This window comes from Kwoniella dejecticola, chromosome 6 (genome assembly GCF_000512565.2).
Source record: "Kwoniella dejecticola CBS 10117 chromosome 6, complete sequence".
NCBI lineage: Eukaryota > Fungi > Basidiomycota > Tremellomycetes > Tremellales > Cryptococcaceae > Kwoniella > Kwoniella dejecticola.
The window spans coordinates 528651-543499 of record NC_089306.1 but is presented as its reverse complement, the minus strand read 5'-3'; the positions used below and the strand labels follow the sequence as shown (position 1 = coordinate 543499).

General features: G+C 50.2%; 3 protein-coding genes across 3 annotated transcripts; 1 reads left to right on the top strand and 2 right to left on the bottom strand.

The window, feature by feature from the left end:
* Positions 1 to 3: 3 nt before the first annotated feature.
* I303_105081 (uncharacterized protein) lies at positions 4 to 3790 on the bottom strand (the record flags this gene model as incomplete). The annotated part of the gene is made up of 6 exons (XM_018408765.1): positions 4 to 2022; positions 2073 to 2430; positions 2486 to 2589; positions 2647 to 2848; positions 2919 to 3645; positions 3709 to 3790. The coding sequence occupies 6 exons, from the start codon at positions 3788 to 3790 to the stop codon at positions 4 to 6; spliced, it is 3492 nt and encodes a 1163-aa protein (XP_018262456.1).
* Positions 3791 to 5753: 1963 nt separating this feature from the next.
* Positions 5754 to 9044, top strand: I303_105080 (uncharacterized protein; the record flags this gene model as incomplete). Its single annotated transcript, XM_018408766.1, has 2 exons — positions 5754 to 5767; positions 5849 to 9044. The coding sequence occupies 2 exons, from the start codon at positions 5754 to 5756 to the stop codon at positions 9042 to 9044; spliced, it is 3210 nt and encodes a 1069-aa protein (XP_018262457.1).
* A 571-nt stretch (positions 9045 to 9615) lies between these two features.
* Positions 9616 to 14535, bottom strand: I303_105079 (uncharacterized protein; the record flags this gene model as incomplete). Its single annotated transcript, XM_018408767.1, has 4 exons — positions 9616 to 10351; positions 10418 to 11421; positions 11486 to 12738; positions 12828 to 14535. 4 exons carry the CDS (start codon positions 14533 to 14535, stop codon positions 9616 to 9618), a joined length of 4701 nt encoding a protein of 1566 aa, XP_018262458.1.
* Positions 14536 to 14849: the final 314 nt, after the last annotated feature.

Sequence of the window (14849 nt, the reverse complement as noted above, 5' to 3'; positions counted from 1 at the left end):
GGATCACTTTGGCGTCTCGTCCGAGTTCTCGATATCTGGTTCTGATGCGTTGATTCGGCCTGAATCAGGTTCTCTCACCTGTCCGATCGGTATCTCGTATGGATCAGGTGAAGGCGGTTCGCTATGTCTAGCTTTGGCTTTGAGAGCTTCTTCGTTCTTCGCTACGAGACTCCTTAGGGCGGTCTCGGCCACTGAAGGTGAGACAGGGCTCTTCCCGAGTGCTGACTGGAGTTCGGTCGATGCGGGAGAGGTCACATCGATGTCTGGAATGTGTTCCGTCGACGCCGTTGTGTCTACTGAGGGTTTTGCACCCATCGAGTTTGACCTTCCCACAGGATTCGGGGGTCTGGCGCCAGCAGAGATTGATCCGAGCTGGCTTTGCTCCGGAGTGACAATACCAGATACGGCAGGCGAAGGCTTTCGAACTGGTAAAGGCGGAGGTACGGTTTCCTGTGCGGGAGTTGAAGACTTTGCTGGAGAAGGAATATCCGTTGGTTCCCCAGGACTTGCGCCGGTACTGATATTCTCACTTTCGGGTCGAAGACTCTCTTTCGATTTTCGGGGTGGTAAAGGTGGTGCATCCTTCTTGACATCCTCCAGACGTTCTTCTCTCAGCCCATCTTCCGCTGAGACCTTCCTGATCATTGGCTCACTCGCATCATGTCCTATACCAGTCACTTGACCGGGTCGTTTCGGCACTCGAGGGACTACCATAGATCTCCCAGAGGTCGGTTGAGTGAATACAGGGGTCGAGTTCGACGACCGACGATTATGCGATATCGCAGGTGGTGTAGTGGATGTGTCGCTTCTGACCACACTGGTCGTTGGACCAGACGTCGAGGGAGCCCACTTGGGGGGAGAAGTAGAAGCAGGAGAAGCAGCAGATTTAGGTGATGCGAATAAACTCGGTCTGGAACTGGACGACGAAGATCGATTTCTCGCAGGTATTGGCATCGGAATGGATGACGCGTCAGCATGGGCAGCAGCATTCAGCCTATCCTGAAGAGATTTGCTAGGTGAAGTCGCCAGATGTGATCGAACATCTTCCCGCAAGTCCTCCTCTGGGGGCCGGTACAATGCTGGTGCCCTCGATTCCGTTTTTTGGACTTGCTCTTCCTTCATTGCTCTTCGCTTGGCTGCCAGTCCTACACCCCACTTCTTCAAGCTATCCCTTGCCGTGCCGACTTGAGCCTGCAATGCCTGCTTATCCCTTGAGCGAAGACTGCTTATGAGCGAGGCCGTTGAGCTCTGTGTAGCCGACGAAGGCTGGATCGCGCCGGTACTGGAGCTAGACGTGGAAGCGATTGAAGCGTCAGATGGCGCGGGTATACCTCTGAGACAATGGATATCGAGCTCTCCGCGAGGGGTTCCCATTGGTGAAGGTTCCCTAGGTTGAGCTACTTCCAGTGACCTCTTCTCCTCCTCAGACAGAGGAGCCGTGCTTGCAGACACTTGCACTGCGGAGATTGAGGGACTATTGGTGAGATTGGAATTCAACAACGCTGTCTCAGCCGACGGGGAAGGGCGTGTAGTAATTCCATCAGAGGTCTGTCGTAACATATTCTCGTCAGATTTGGTTCCGAGCCCGCCAGTAGTCGTTTGTGTGCTGAGTGACGGAGTCCGGGATGATCCGGTCTGGGCGAACCACTTCTTCGTAGTTTGCATGGCGGCAGCCGTTTTCGTTGTATTGCTATTGCTGAGGGTAGGAGGTGCGGTGTCGGTACGAGGTATGCTCATACCAGGCGGTGTTTCTGACCTTCCGATATCACCCACATCTGTCGTTTTTGACTTCTGCGGATGCCTTTTACGTAGATTCGCAGTAGCTGGGACCGCGGAAGAAGGATCCTCATTAGACGTCTGAATATCGGTTTCAGGCACAGCCTCTTTGTCATCATCTGCGTGACTGTCGACATCTTGCTTGACCTTGCTGGCTTCATTGAAGATACCGCCGCGAACACTGAGCCTAGAAGTATCGAAGAAGGCAAGATCGTCCATATTCGGCAGTACGACTGATTCCGCGATCTACGAAGATGCATGAGCTTGACGTGCTCGCACCCCCATGTACTACTTACTACTTCTCTTATCTGCTTCTCAATCGCCTTTAACACCATACCTATCTGTATCTTCCTCTCGCTGACAACCGGGATGATCTCGATTTCCATCTTCGGCATTGTCGTGAAGCCGTACCATATCCTGTTGCTCGGCGGCTTCTTGATTTGCATGACTAAGTTGCCCTCCAGCGATTTGAGCTCCACGGCAAGGACGAGATCGACAACATAGGGTTTGAATCCGGTGGGAATTGTAGCAGTGGTAGCGATAGTGATCCGAACTTGCGAATTTGGGCGACTTGGGTTCGATCTGTACTGTATATGGGCTTCGAAAGCCGCTGTTCCCTCTGCAGTCAGGTCTTTCAGCATCGGCTTGGATAACCTGGACAACACAGTCAGTATTGCCAGATGTCTCGGGGGTCGATTGTCTGACTCACAGCGGTGACGATGACCCAACGTTCACTTCTCTCACTACGATTGGTCCCAGAAAAGAAGGTCGGTTTACCCTTGTGAGCTTCTTCATGATTCTGTTAATAATGAACTACATCCTGCATGGTCAGCAGGCCGATGTGCGATAGGTTTGGCGGAAACAGCGCACCTGTTCAAGTGCTTCTGTTTTATACAGGGAAAAGAACAATCTCCCAAACATGGCATTCAGCCACCTCATGGGTATCGGGTCCGGCTCTGTATCTATCGTATTGACTAGGTCCTGCATATCTCTCGACTGGAAGACATCTGTCGTTTTGACATGAGAGGATTGTGACGAAGCTTCCAAAAGAGCAAGATACCAATCTTCCATTCTGGAGCGCATAGAAATCCGCGTGAGCTTCTTATGTCTACAATCATCGAGAACCACAGAAGCTCACTGACTTTATGTTGGATTTTGTGAATAAACAGATCGGTTTGTTCTCCATCTCGATGTCCCTTCCCCCGTCCTCCCCTGCTTGACTATCCTTACTAAGAATGGGCATACCCTTATTCTCGACCCTTTTGGCGACTCTCATGACTATCGCATTACGCTTGGCGAACATCTCAGCGTCTTTCCCTTTGAATCGTTTGCCGTCCTCACGCTCGATCCGCACGGTATATTGGTCGACTCCTAATGCAGCGACACAATTGCTCTGCGTTTCGTCTTCGTACAGGAATAGAACCGATCCTTTTAAGACGCAAAAGAAGAATTCTTTCGGTATAGGCTCCTTCTTTGCCGCTCTTGCATCCATTACTGATCTATACGTCTGAGCTATCCTCGCGGAGTATGTCGTAGGGTTGGACGCAGAGGTTGAAGAGCCAGTTGTCATGATTGATTCTGTGTCTGCTTTTTCTTTGTCCTGTTCTCCTTCCACCTCATGAAGACCTTCCTCCTCGACCGAGAAGCTGGTGCTGGACGTCGCCAAGGCATTCTTTGAGCCGGACTCAAGTGGTTTGAACTGTCGGCGCACGGTGAGCCATCCAGACAAAGGCTTTTCTGTGACAATACCAGATGCCTTGCTCTTTTCTACTTGCTCCCTTTTTGCGTCCTCATCCTGTAAGTATGCTTTCTCTAGCTTGGCTGGGTCCGAATCGCCTATAGGCACCGATCCATACGTGAAAACATACCCTGAGCGCAAAGCATGTATCAGCTGCAGCGCGAGCCGAGTCCGAGCACAAGATATTGCCTTACATATCGTTGAAGCTATAACCAGAGGGACGAACGTCACACCGCCCAGGACGTAGATGACTAGCCATTGAAACGGCCACCACATGTTCTACACCGAGCATGTATCTTGTCCTCGCATTTATTGAAAGGGTTGTGAATGTCCTACAGACCGGTGTACATGATTTTGAGTAGATTCGAGAAGGGGACTTGTACTCGTAGTCGTGACAACCTCTTCGTTGTCCGAGACTTCATCGTGAACACGTGTACTGGAGACTCCGGATGTTGATGACGTAGCCGATCACTTGATGTGAAATAGGCATACAGGTTAAGCGAAAACCAATAAACGTCTGATGAAGCGCGCCTTTCCCCGGCTAGCGATTCTTTTGCGCAAACAATGATTTCATGCTTGTAACGCAAAGTACCCTTGTCTGTATGCCTGTCTCCATTGCACCGAGGAGCAGAAACCCCGACAGATGAGCTCCGATCTTCTCTGAGGTTCTTGCGGATCAGCTTCGGGTCAAGCAGAAGCTACTTGAAAATTTGTTGTGACTTTTTGCTGTATGCAGAATCGATTTCGGTCCCAGGAACTCGGCTAGGCCTCAAATTCCCACAAACCTCCTTGGCAGTTGCTCGGGGCCGATTCTGCCGGTGAGTGCGTCTGCCTCGAGAAGCAGGTCATTCACCATAGGCGTCATGCCATGAGCCACTATGTAAGGCGAGGTGTAGATGGCTTTCGCGTGTATGACATGCGTATCTTCTGCCAATTCGGTTTCCTGGATTTCAAGCCAGAAAGAGTAATTGTGGATAGACGCAAACTTCAGGGAAAACAAGGTACGTACCTGTCGATCATCGCAGATCCCTAAAAAACCCAAGGGAAAACTTTGTTATTTACCTCTGCCTGTCCTTCCTCAACTATTGATAACCAGAGCCACGACGGGTCCCTCTTCTTCCCGTTGTCTCAAGGCGTACATTTGCCCCGCCAGCGAAGCAAAATGAAGCTCAGCTTGAGTTGGACTGCCTGCTGAATGCGATGTAAGGCTTTTCTGTCCTGATGCGGAAGATGCTGAAAGGTCAGAATATTCTTGGAACAGATCTCGGAATAACAGACAAAGTTTCCTTCACAAAATTCTGGCAGCATGAAGAGCCCAGCGGCACCTTTTGGAATGTTACGGTATGTCGATGGTAAGCAGAAGGATGATAATCGTTTGAAAACCGTAAATAGAATATAAACGCGGAAAAAGATGTCTCCCTCAATGCCATAGTCCTGTCCTGAGTCTGCCATGACAAGCCAACGCCAATATCGCGGATCTGGTGGGTGCGGTAGATGCGTCTCCTCGATCCGAAGCCATGGTGCGCTGAGATACCAGCCCAAGCTAATTTGCCAGAGTCTATACTCGGCGCTTGTGCATGTCAGGTATTTCTAGGGAAATGGCTTGTGCCTTTTTTGAGGTACGACTCTGCATGGCAAAACAGGCCATCCGAGGATTTGGAATACTGGAATAGCTTACGAGTGACGCGAGCACGTTCAGTCATCCAGTTATCCGAACAACGATAAACCCTATCGGTGAGACATCTGTGATCGCCCAGGAACCTGTTTTTACCTTGTTGAGACATGTCGATTGGGGTATGTCACTTCTCACCCTGTATTCAGACATTACATGCAAAACCACCACAGTCGCCTTCGTCGAAACGATATCCAACTGTCCTGGAGGCGTACCTGATTGCGAAATGAAAGTTTAACGCATCATCGTACCGATACAAGAACCGTCAACAGACTTTGTTGTCCCGTCCATAAAGACTACTGGTTGTTCGGAGAACTTGCTCCCCAAAGTCATCGTCATCACATCCGTAAATATTTCGTTGGTTCTCATAAATCTTTGGTATCGTACAATTCTTCACCATCACTTCATAATCACGAAAGCACAATCAAGTGAAATAATACAAGACAAGGTGTCAGATTACCCTCGAATTCGATCTCGACGAGAATAACAATCATTATCATACACCAGTATCACACCGCCCCATTCACACATCGCACCATATCAGTAAATCGAGGCGGGCACACCAGGATGTCTGAAACAAGGTGAGATCAATTGTTGTGGATGTTATGGTTCTGTAAAGTAGCGTGAGACGCTGATCAGATCCTATGTATGCGGTATTACAGCGTCCCGTTGCCTCGTTGGTCGCAAACACCAATCCTGACACCCCAGACCGCCAAGACACTCATCGAAACGATCTCAGTAGAATTGCCTTCTTCCACCACTTCACCCGACTCTTCGTACTCCGCAGCGTCCCCAGATTGTCAATCACCTAATTTCCCTTCGGATGTTGCATTCGAGTTTGATAACAGCCACGAAGAGATTCAGACTAGCGAATATGACGAGATCCGAGAACAGCTAGACGGTGAGGCGGAGAACGATGAAGGGAATGAGTGGAATGGTCCCTCTTCCTGGGGAGGAAGAAGGCCTTCATGGGCATTATCAGCCACAGGAGGGGCCGGCGGGTCTGTGATCTCTATCTCACCTCGGGGCAGTCTGAGTACGAGAGCCGGTAGTTTTAGCGGGAGTATAGATAGTAGGAGGGGGTCTATGCCGAAAGCTCCCAAATTACCTTACGAAGCGAGGCGCCAGTCTAACCCGAGCTTATTAGGATTTGACCTGGCAGAGAGTCGACGGAGATCAAGCGCTAGAAGTCTCCTCAACGGCACGAGACGAAGATCCAGTGGAATATCTTACAGGTCAAATTCGTTCTCAGTCTCACTCTCAGGACAACAGTCCAGATCAAGCTCGATATTCGACCCGATCGAGGAGTCGCGATTGAGGAATTTTGCAAGTCTAGAATTACTTCGAAGGCGGTTTTCCGAAGTCGTCGAGGTGACGCCTTACGATGACGACAGTGATGGTGAAGAGAATTTAGATAGAGCTTGGGACTATCAAGGATGGTCGCCCTATTCTCGATCTGATGATGAAGACGAAGACTACCATAGTCGTTACGAGAGCGATTACGATTACGACGAGGACGAGTCGGAAGTGCATACGGAATCTTATGTCCCTTCACCGGAAATGAGGAACGCTTCTGCCGTCCCCTCGCTATACTCGAATTTCCCTTTGGCATCAGTCGCCATCGCGCCGACAGCTTTACCTGAGGACGGATCATCCGAAATCTCCTCACTCGTCCCTTCTCCCCTTTTCCAAGTGACTCGATTTATGCAGCCCACCACCCGAATGATCGGCACCCCACCAGCACCGCCGCATCCTTCGGACATCTTACGGAATCGTACGAGACCAGCATTGACCCGAGCTGTCACAAGCTATGTAGCCCCTCACACGGTTGGCGTGCCTCCTGGCGCAGCGCCACCTCGGCCGGGTCTAGCAAGATCAGTGTCGAATCCACTCATATCCTCTGCGAGCTCTTCCTCGAGGGTAACGACTAAAGCTGTCGAGATACGCTCGACTTCAGCCGGATCTTTCCCTGTGGCCCGAACCACGCCTTTAGGTGTATCACCATTGCGGGAATCACTGAGACGTCAGTCTGTGGTGTCGGAGAGCGAGGCGTCCAGGAAAAACAGCATAGCTGAGCGAAGGAGAAGCTCACTCGCTCCGGTCGGTGGATCGAGGAGAGGCACGAGGGGGTCGATGAATTCGGAGCAGGAAGCTTCGAGACGAGCCTCATTGGCCGAACGAAGGATTTCTTTGGTGAAGGAAAGTGCTTTCAGGAGAATGTCGAATGAATCCAGGAGATCCTCTAAAAGTGTAGCAGAACCATCCCGGAAGTCTTCTCAAGCAAGTTCTAGAAGTAGCATAAGAGGAGAAGCGCGACGGGAGTCTTCGAAAAACTCTGCTTCCAGGCAGTCTTCGGTCGTTAGTGTTGGAGAATACGGGTACTTAGCCCCTCAAATCGTAATCGATACACCTAAACATACGCCGTCACCCCAACCTGTCCCGCTTGTGCCTTCACATACTTCTCCTGGGACTGCCTCCCATTCCCGACCCGAGCAGACTAGGTCGCTCAATGCTCAGATTCACAGATTGCGTTCAAATGCACCACCTTCGATCGTACTCCCAGCCTACTCCTTCCCTGCACACACTGCTCAAGGCCCACTATTGCCCACTAGTACCATCAGTCCGACTAGCGCTACTCCGAGGTTCAACCCCCTGTCCTACTTTCTCAATAATGATCCATCGCCAACATCCATCAGTCCTCTAGATCCGATGGTAACCCCGACAGCCAGCAAGAACTATTTTCCCGCGACTTCCCCCAAATCACCTAGAATAGTGAATGTGATGGATCGGGGTAGACCCATAGCTTCACCCGAGTTCGCCTCGCCGGATGAAAATCGGTCTTTGCCTTACAAGAGCACTCAGCCGCCCTCACCCAAATCATCTACTATACCTCTTCCGGCGCTGACACCGACTACGGAGGGCCCACCGGAGGCCTTGATAATTCCCAAATCGGCTGTGGTCAGGAAAGCCGCACCAGAGCTTTCCGACGAAGATCTGAAAACGAAGCGGAACGAGGAGGCTACGTTCAGGATACATAAGGAAATTGATCTAATGAGACAGCTGAATACGCGGAGAGGCGGTACTTCACCCATCATCCCGCAAGGACAGTGGCAAGGGCAAGGGCAAGACGAAGCTAGGATAGTGGATGAGAGAAATGCCAAGAAAACGATATCGATAGAAGATATGCGCTTGGTCTTAGTTGACACAGAGGCGCAGTCGGGCGAAACAGGACACACAGATCCAGCAATATCAACATCAACTTCAATCCCGGCATCGGCGTCGACGTCCACCTCAACAGCTAGACCGGGTATCCGAAGACAAGCTACAGACGGCCTTGACGAATATGCTCATGCACCCGCACATGGACAAGGATATACAAAGGGAAAACGACCATCGACTTCGAGGGGTTTATCCCAATTGAGTCCAAGTGCAAGACCGAACTTCTCAAGAGGGATCTCAGCACCTGTCTTGATCAGTTCCACTAATCCTAAAATTCCTATTGGGGATTATGCGTTCCCCACTCCGTCTAGTCCGAAATCGACGAAGGAACCGCCGAAATACCAATTCCCTTCTCCGACTTCTGCTTCTCCTCCTCACACCGCCAAAAAGACTTTGCAAACGCAAACACAAACGCATACGCAACTGCAATTACCCACCGAGCCTACTCTGAGCAAAAGACGCTCGATCACTTTTGTCGAGCCGTCACTTCGCTCAAGTCCGAGCCGACCGAAGTTGATGGATCGTACTAGCTCATTTACGAGGTTCTTCACTTCGAAATCGTCGAAGAACAATACCAGTGGTGCGACTACAACTTCATCCTCGTCTTCGTCCGGTATATCTTCAGGCGCTTCTCAGTGAGGTGCTGCCAGACAATATATTTCACCATGATACACATTGTCCATTTGAGATATCTCTATGTAATAATCACATATTTCGTTTCAGCTAGTTGTTATCAAATCCTTATCTCAACAAACTTCCTTCTATTGGTCACTGTACGTTGTTCAATATAATTGATGCGAAATATGTCCGCATCTTATCATCTGATTTTCAAAGTAATTTTTGTAATCAAGCCTTTGTATTCCTTACGTGTGTAGAACCGATGCAATTCATGAATACTGTACAAGTCGACATCCTCCGCCACTCAAAGCAAGATCAGCAATAATCAGAACCGTCTCCTAATTAGCGGTCTTGTACAATGCCGATCGGAGTTCGTTGCATAATTTACAATACTATACACCCTACACTGTGAATCCAGAGTCGTGTCGAAGAGTGATCAAGTATTCACAACAAAGCCCGAAAAAAATGGTCGTTATAAATCGTTAAAAAGCTAAACTACTGTACACACGTATACACACAGAGCACATTCTTCTCTTTGGTTTTAAAATCTACACTGTAGACAATCTACAATCTACGATCTACGCTCTACGCTCTATACTCTAACACCCTTATTCCTGACCGAGTCTCCCCTATCTAACGGTCCGCCCGTGCCCTTACCAGGCTCGCAAACCTGTATAGGTTCCTCGTATTGACCACTCTCTTTCCCAGCATGTAACAATTCCAATAAACCAGGTAATAGACTATTCTGTCTACAAAGCAAAACCAACTCCTTTCCAGTTTGAACATCCATCAAACCAGACTGTTGTTGTGGTTGTGGTTGTTTCACTTGCGCGTTATTCTGACCCGCGTTGGCAGTATTGGTTGATTTCGTGGGTATCAAAGGGCCCAGATTGGCTTCCTCCTTCATCGAGGGGGGATAAGCGATACTGACGCTTCCTGCTCTTGGTCGGACAGACACCGACGAAATACTAGCTCGATTATTCTTGATTTCTTCCGGGAAATCTTTCGGTGGGATCTGGATTTTGTGTTCGGAGGGTATCAAGGCATCTCTTAATACTTGGATCGAAACGTTCTCAGCGGTCTGGCGGATCTTAGCTTGTATATCGGCGTGAGAGGCATTCTTGGCAGATAATTTGGACTGTCTAGTCGATTGGATTTGACGTGAGAGGAATTTACCCCATCTTCGTTTCGTCTCGAGGTCGTTTACGCTGAAGCAGTATTTCCGTTTCACACCCAAATGAGAGATGAATGATACGTGGAATGTATATTTCATGAATGCCCGTTCGACCGTGAATAATCTGGTATTACCCAAATTACCATACAATGCACTGCATGATACATCGATTCAGCTTAAGCGGCAGATCGCAAAATTGGATGGTACGGGACGAACTCACGAATTACTACCGATTTTGTTGAAAAGTAAATGTCGTATACCCAGATTAGTCCCCTTCACTCTGAAGCTCTGCTCAGCACCGGTTGAGAAGTCCAGTAAGGAAGGATCGCATTCCAAGCCTTCACCAAGAAGTTTGATCTTGAAATCTCGGTCAGGCGAAGGTATTGATATAGTGATCGGTTCCGACCATACGTTGTACGTTAGCCGACTCGGTGTTCGAGGCTGCATAGTGATCTTTCTCGACGAGTCCGCCTCTTCACGTGATGTAAGGGATCGCACCAAGCCGCTTTGCTTGATTGATGTGAAGATTTCCAGCAACAATTCGGCGGGCACGGAATTCGTAGAATCCTCAGATCTGAACGCTGAGATGAACGATTCTTGCGTTATGGCGTGATTCGGTAACGAGAAGCCAAATGTACCATACAACGAGTCGTTCAATTGCATGATTGCCAACACAAGTCGAGTCGCAAGCTGCTGGTCGTAGGAAACGACGGACTTGTTGGCCTCGAAATACCTGGACGCGAAGCCTCGTAAGAGGCTCTCACAGGCAGTAGGCTCTGTTGGGAGTCGGATTGAAAGCAAGAACATCCGTAAGGCTTCGTCAATACGGCCGTTGTGGAAATTGAATCGATCGATGAAATGGCGCATCAACTTCTCGTTGTGTGCAAGCAGATATCCGACTTGCGTTTTATCCAACTCTGGGGTTTTGAAGATCAACGAAGCTAGAGTCGCAGTGTCGACTTTCGGATTGCTCCTCTCGACTAGGTACGCACATGCTTTGACCGGATCTTGGGCAAAGCGTTCAATGAAATTGGTCACAACCGGATGTCGTTGAGGCTCATTGGTAGATTCTTCGGCAAATCCAGATATAGCTAATTTATCCAGCGAAACGATAGATTTGACGATATATTTCATGTCTAAAGTGGCATGAATACCCTGCGTGATGATCGGTTTGGCGATGACCAGTATATCGTTGAACAGGAAGAGATATCGATCTTTGACCGTCTGGAAGAAATGCATAGTGTCAGCACCACCCTCGACATGCACTATGCACGACAGCAAGACTCACATGTGTGTTAACAACCTGCAGCACTTGAGTCGACAACAGTAGCTTCCTGGGTGGATCATCCAGTATCTCCGGTCTGGCAGGATCGTCCGGCCCAAGAGCCAGGACAGCATCCATACGAGTCAGAACATCCTTAGACCGTTGATCGAGTTGTTCTTCCGGGATCTCTGGGACAGCTGGTGTCAAGTTCTCGCCTCGCATGGACACGAATCTAGTGTATCTTGATCCTTCCTCACTGACTTCGGGTACTACCGAGACACTGGGTGAGGCAGAGCGATGCTTAGAGGGCTTCACACCCACATTTTGCGGAAGCGGAGGGGGCTCGAAAGGATCGACGTCAGAAGAAATAATCTGAGCTCCTTGACCTAGTGTTCTGTTCTCGCCATGAATGTCGGGGGATGAGCTTTTGCGAGAGAGGCCACCTGATGACCTTGGTGATGTTGAATGACCAAAAGCCTTGGATAACCAATTACGCTTGGTTGCACTGTCAGCTGAGGCTCGCCGGTCTTCGGGATTGGTCGGTAAGGGTAAAGCATAGATGGATTCGGGCACTGCAGGGGTAGTAGCCCGCTGCTGACTGGGTACTGCTGAATCTGATACCTGATGAAGCAATTTCGGAGGTTCCGCCAAAGTTGGTGTCGCACCTCCTTCCGAATTCTTTCTTTCCAGCTGCACGATACCTGGGAACGGGGAGAGTTTCGCACTCATGACTCTTGGGTCGTTCAGCGTGGCTCGGGGCAAGAATGAAACCTGTGACGGATCATTGGAGAGTTGATGCTGCAGAAGCATGGCAGAATGTGATTCAGGAGCAAGGGATGGAGAAAGTGAGCTGATGGAAGGCTGATGTCGAGGGCTGTTCTCTTTGTGATATGAAGGCGAGGTCGAGGTTTCGGAACCCCTGCGACTGAACGAAGCTGGGTGGTGGATTTGAGGACTTGTTGGGGGACTCTGTGTGAAGCTCGTGATCGATGTTCGACTTTGACTCCGCTTTTTCATAGCTGATCGGACACTCCCCTTCAATTTGGCAGAGAAACTGCCGGATTTCTGATGATACGTCTTGTCCGTCGGAACTCTGACTTCCTGATCTTCCTTGCCGCCAACTTCTTCCCATGACATCATGCTGTCTGTGCGGGTTGTCGTGCGAGATGGTGGAGTCAGGTGGCTTTCATCGTCCTCGCCTGACCCCTCCAGAGACGAGGCCCGGGGCTGCTGAGTCACAGACGGACTTTCCAGAATGGGTGACTCGAAAGTGGGTTCTGTGAGAAGGAAAAGTGTGCGCATCAGTGTCAGAAGTTTGAATCAGATTAATTACCACAGCAAATATGATCAAAACTTGACAACTCACGATGCAGGTCCTTAGCTGGTGTTCCCCACTCACTGCCTTCGTGAACCTCCTGAGGCCAATATTGACCACTGCCTTGTGTTCTCACGCCGGCTGTCCCAGGAACAGACGAACCTCCCATGACGAACATCATGGAGCCCAGTCCGCTCAGCGTAGATCCGCCCGGAGACTGAGATCCTTGGGGTGTACTCTCCGTTGAAGTCGAGTCATGAGGACCGTGAGCAGGGCGTGTGGGGGTAGCATAAGCGGGTTTAGGTGGTAGCAGTATTTCATCTATCACTTGCACGTCAGGATATTGGCTGTCGGGAGTGACAATCGACGGAAGGGGTTCGGCGGTTCCCACTGCACCTCTCGCCGTTCGACTCGAGAGGCTTCTGCGCAAATGGCTCTCATACTCGAATGGTTCTTGAGATGAGACCATTGTTCCTCTCGAAATGGGTCGATCAGCAGTTGCTGCAAGCAGGTTTTCCGCACCGCCAGACGGTGTGAATGTCTCTTGAGCTCGTTCTTGAGGTGAATGCCGAGAAAAAGTAGGTATGTCGTCATATGTTGCTTCTGCGTCAGAGTGTTCGTGATCTTCCGAGTGATCATGATAGTCTTCCGCATGATGTTCCATTTCATCGGCTTCGTGATCATCGTCGTCAGGCTGTTCATGTCTATCCGCTTCCAAGGCTTCGGCTTCGGCTTCGGCTTCCGCTTGAGCTCTCCTCTCTTCCCACAGACGCCTGACCTCGTCCTCTTCTTTCTGCCTGGCAGCTCTGCGCTCCGCTAACCTTTCTACCATTCTTCGGCCGACGGCACTTCTCCGTTCTTCACCCATATTGGAAGATGAGACCGTAAAGCTTCTTTGCAATCTTGGCCGGGCCTCGAGCATCGCTGCCGCAGGAGCGAGGCTTTCTGTGGGTGTTTCAACAGCTTCATTCCTCTTCAGTATGGCAAGATCCAGCATTTTGGGACCACCTAAAGTACCTGCCCGAGCAAGGTTTACGCGCGAAGGGGTCGATAACGTGAAGTCCTCTTCAGGCTGTGGAGTATCTCTTCCTCCAGTCAACTTCGACATAGCCTTCGCTCGAGCAGCATTCGAATTGGATCTTTGCAGACTTGCGATCTCGCCCAGTGTCGGCAAAGGGCTAGGTGAATTTCGTCCGACGCCTATAGGGACCGAATGAGGATAAGGGTTGGGTGAAAGACCGGTAGGTGCCAGGGAGGGAAGATACGATTGAGCGAGCTGCATCGCGGCCCAGTCGGCTGGAGGCGGCGTGTGGGGGTAGTAGGGCGTGTTTATTGGATGATATGTTGACGAAGCCGATACAGATCGTTGCATCTGCGTAGAGGCGCTAGGGGTGGGTGAGGGATAGATGTTGGCGTGGTCGAAGGAGGCATTCACGGGTGAGGGAGAAAGTACCTCTTGCATATCCGAGGGATTTGGCGATGATATGCTGATCGATGATGGACCAGCATGATGATGTTGTTGATCATTCAACGTCCTGTCATCGTACGCGGGGATCTGTGCGTCGTCTTCTGAGTGAGCGGCTTGAGCGAGTGACGGTCGCCTTCCATCCGGTCGTCGAGGTAAGGAAGCTGCTCTTTTCAGCTTGGCAACCGCTTGTGAGCGTACTTCGGCGGAAGTTGGAGGGGAGGTGGGCCTAGATCCTGCGCGTGAGGAAGGGCGTGAAGCGTAGAAGTGATGCTTGGTAGGTGAGGACGGCATGGTCGTGATTGAGGTGGTGCGAGGCAGAATGGAGATGAATTGGGTGGTCGTGATGAGCCTGTAAGGATTCTAAGCCATATTCGAGGTTAAGTAGCTTTCGCGTAGGAGAAGTCCTTGTCAGTGCGATGGGTTGCGCGACCAGGAGTGTGCGATGCTGTTCTGTATATCGTATTTGACACAAGAGCACGGTGAAGAAGGATGATGAGGATGTGGATGAGTGCTGTTTCAGGAACCGATTAAGATCGTTATACCCCTCTTTCTCCATTTCGGCAATTATTCGTATATTATGGATTCACAAAACATCCCTTTTCCTC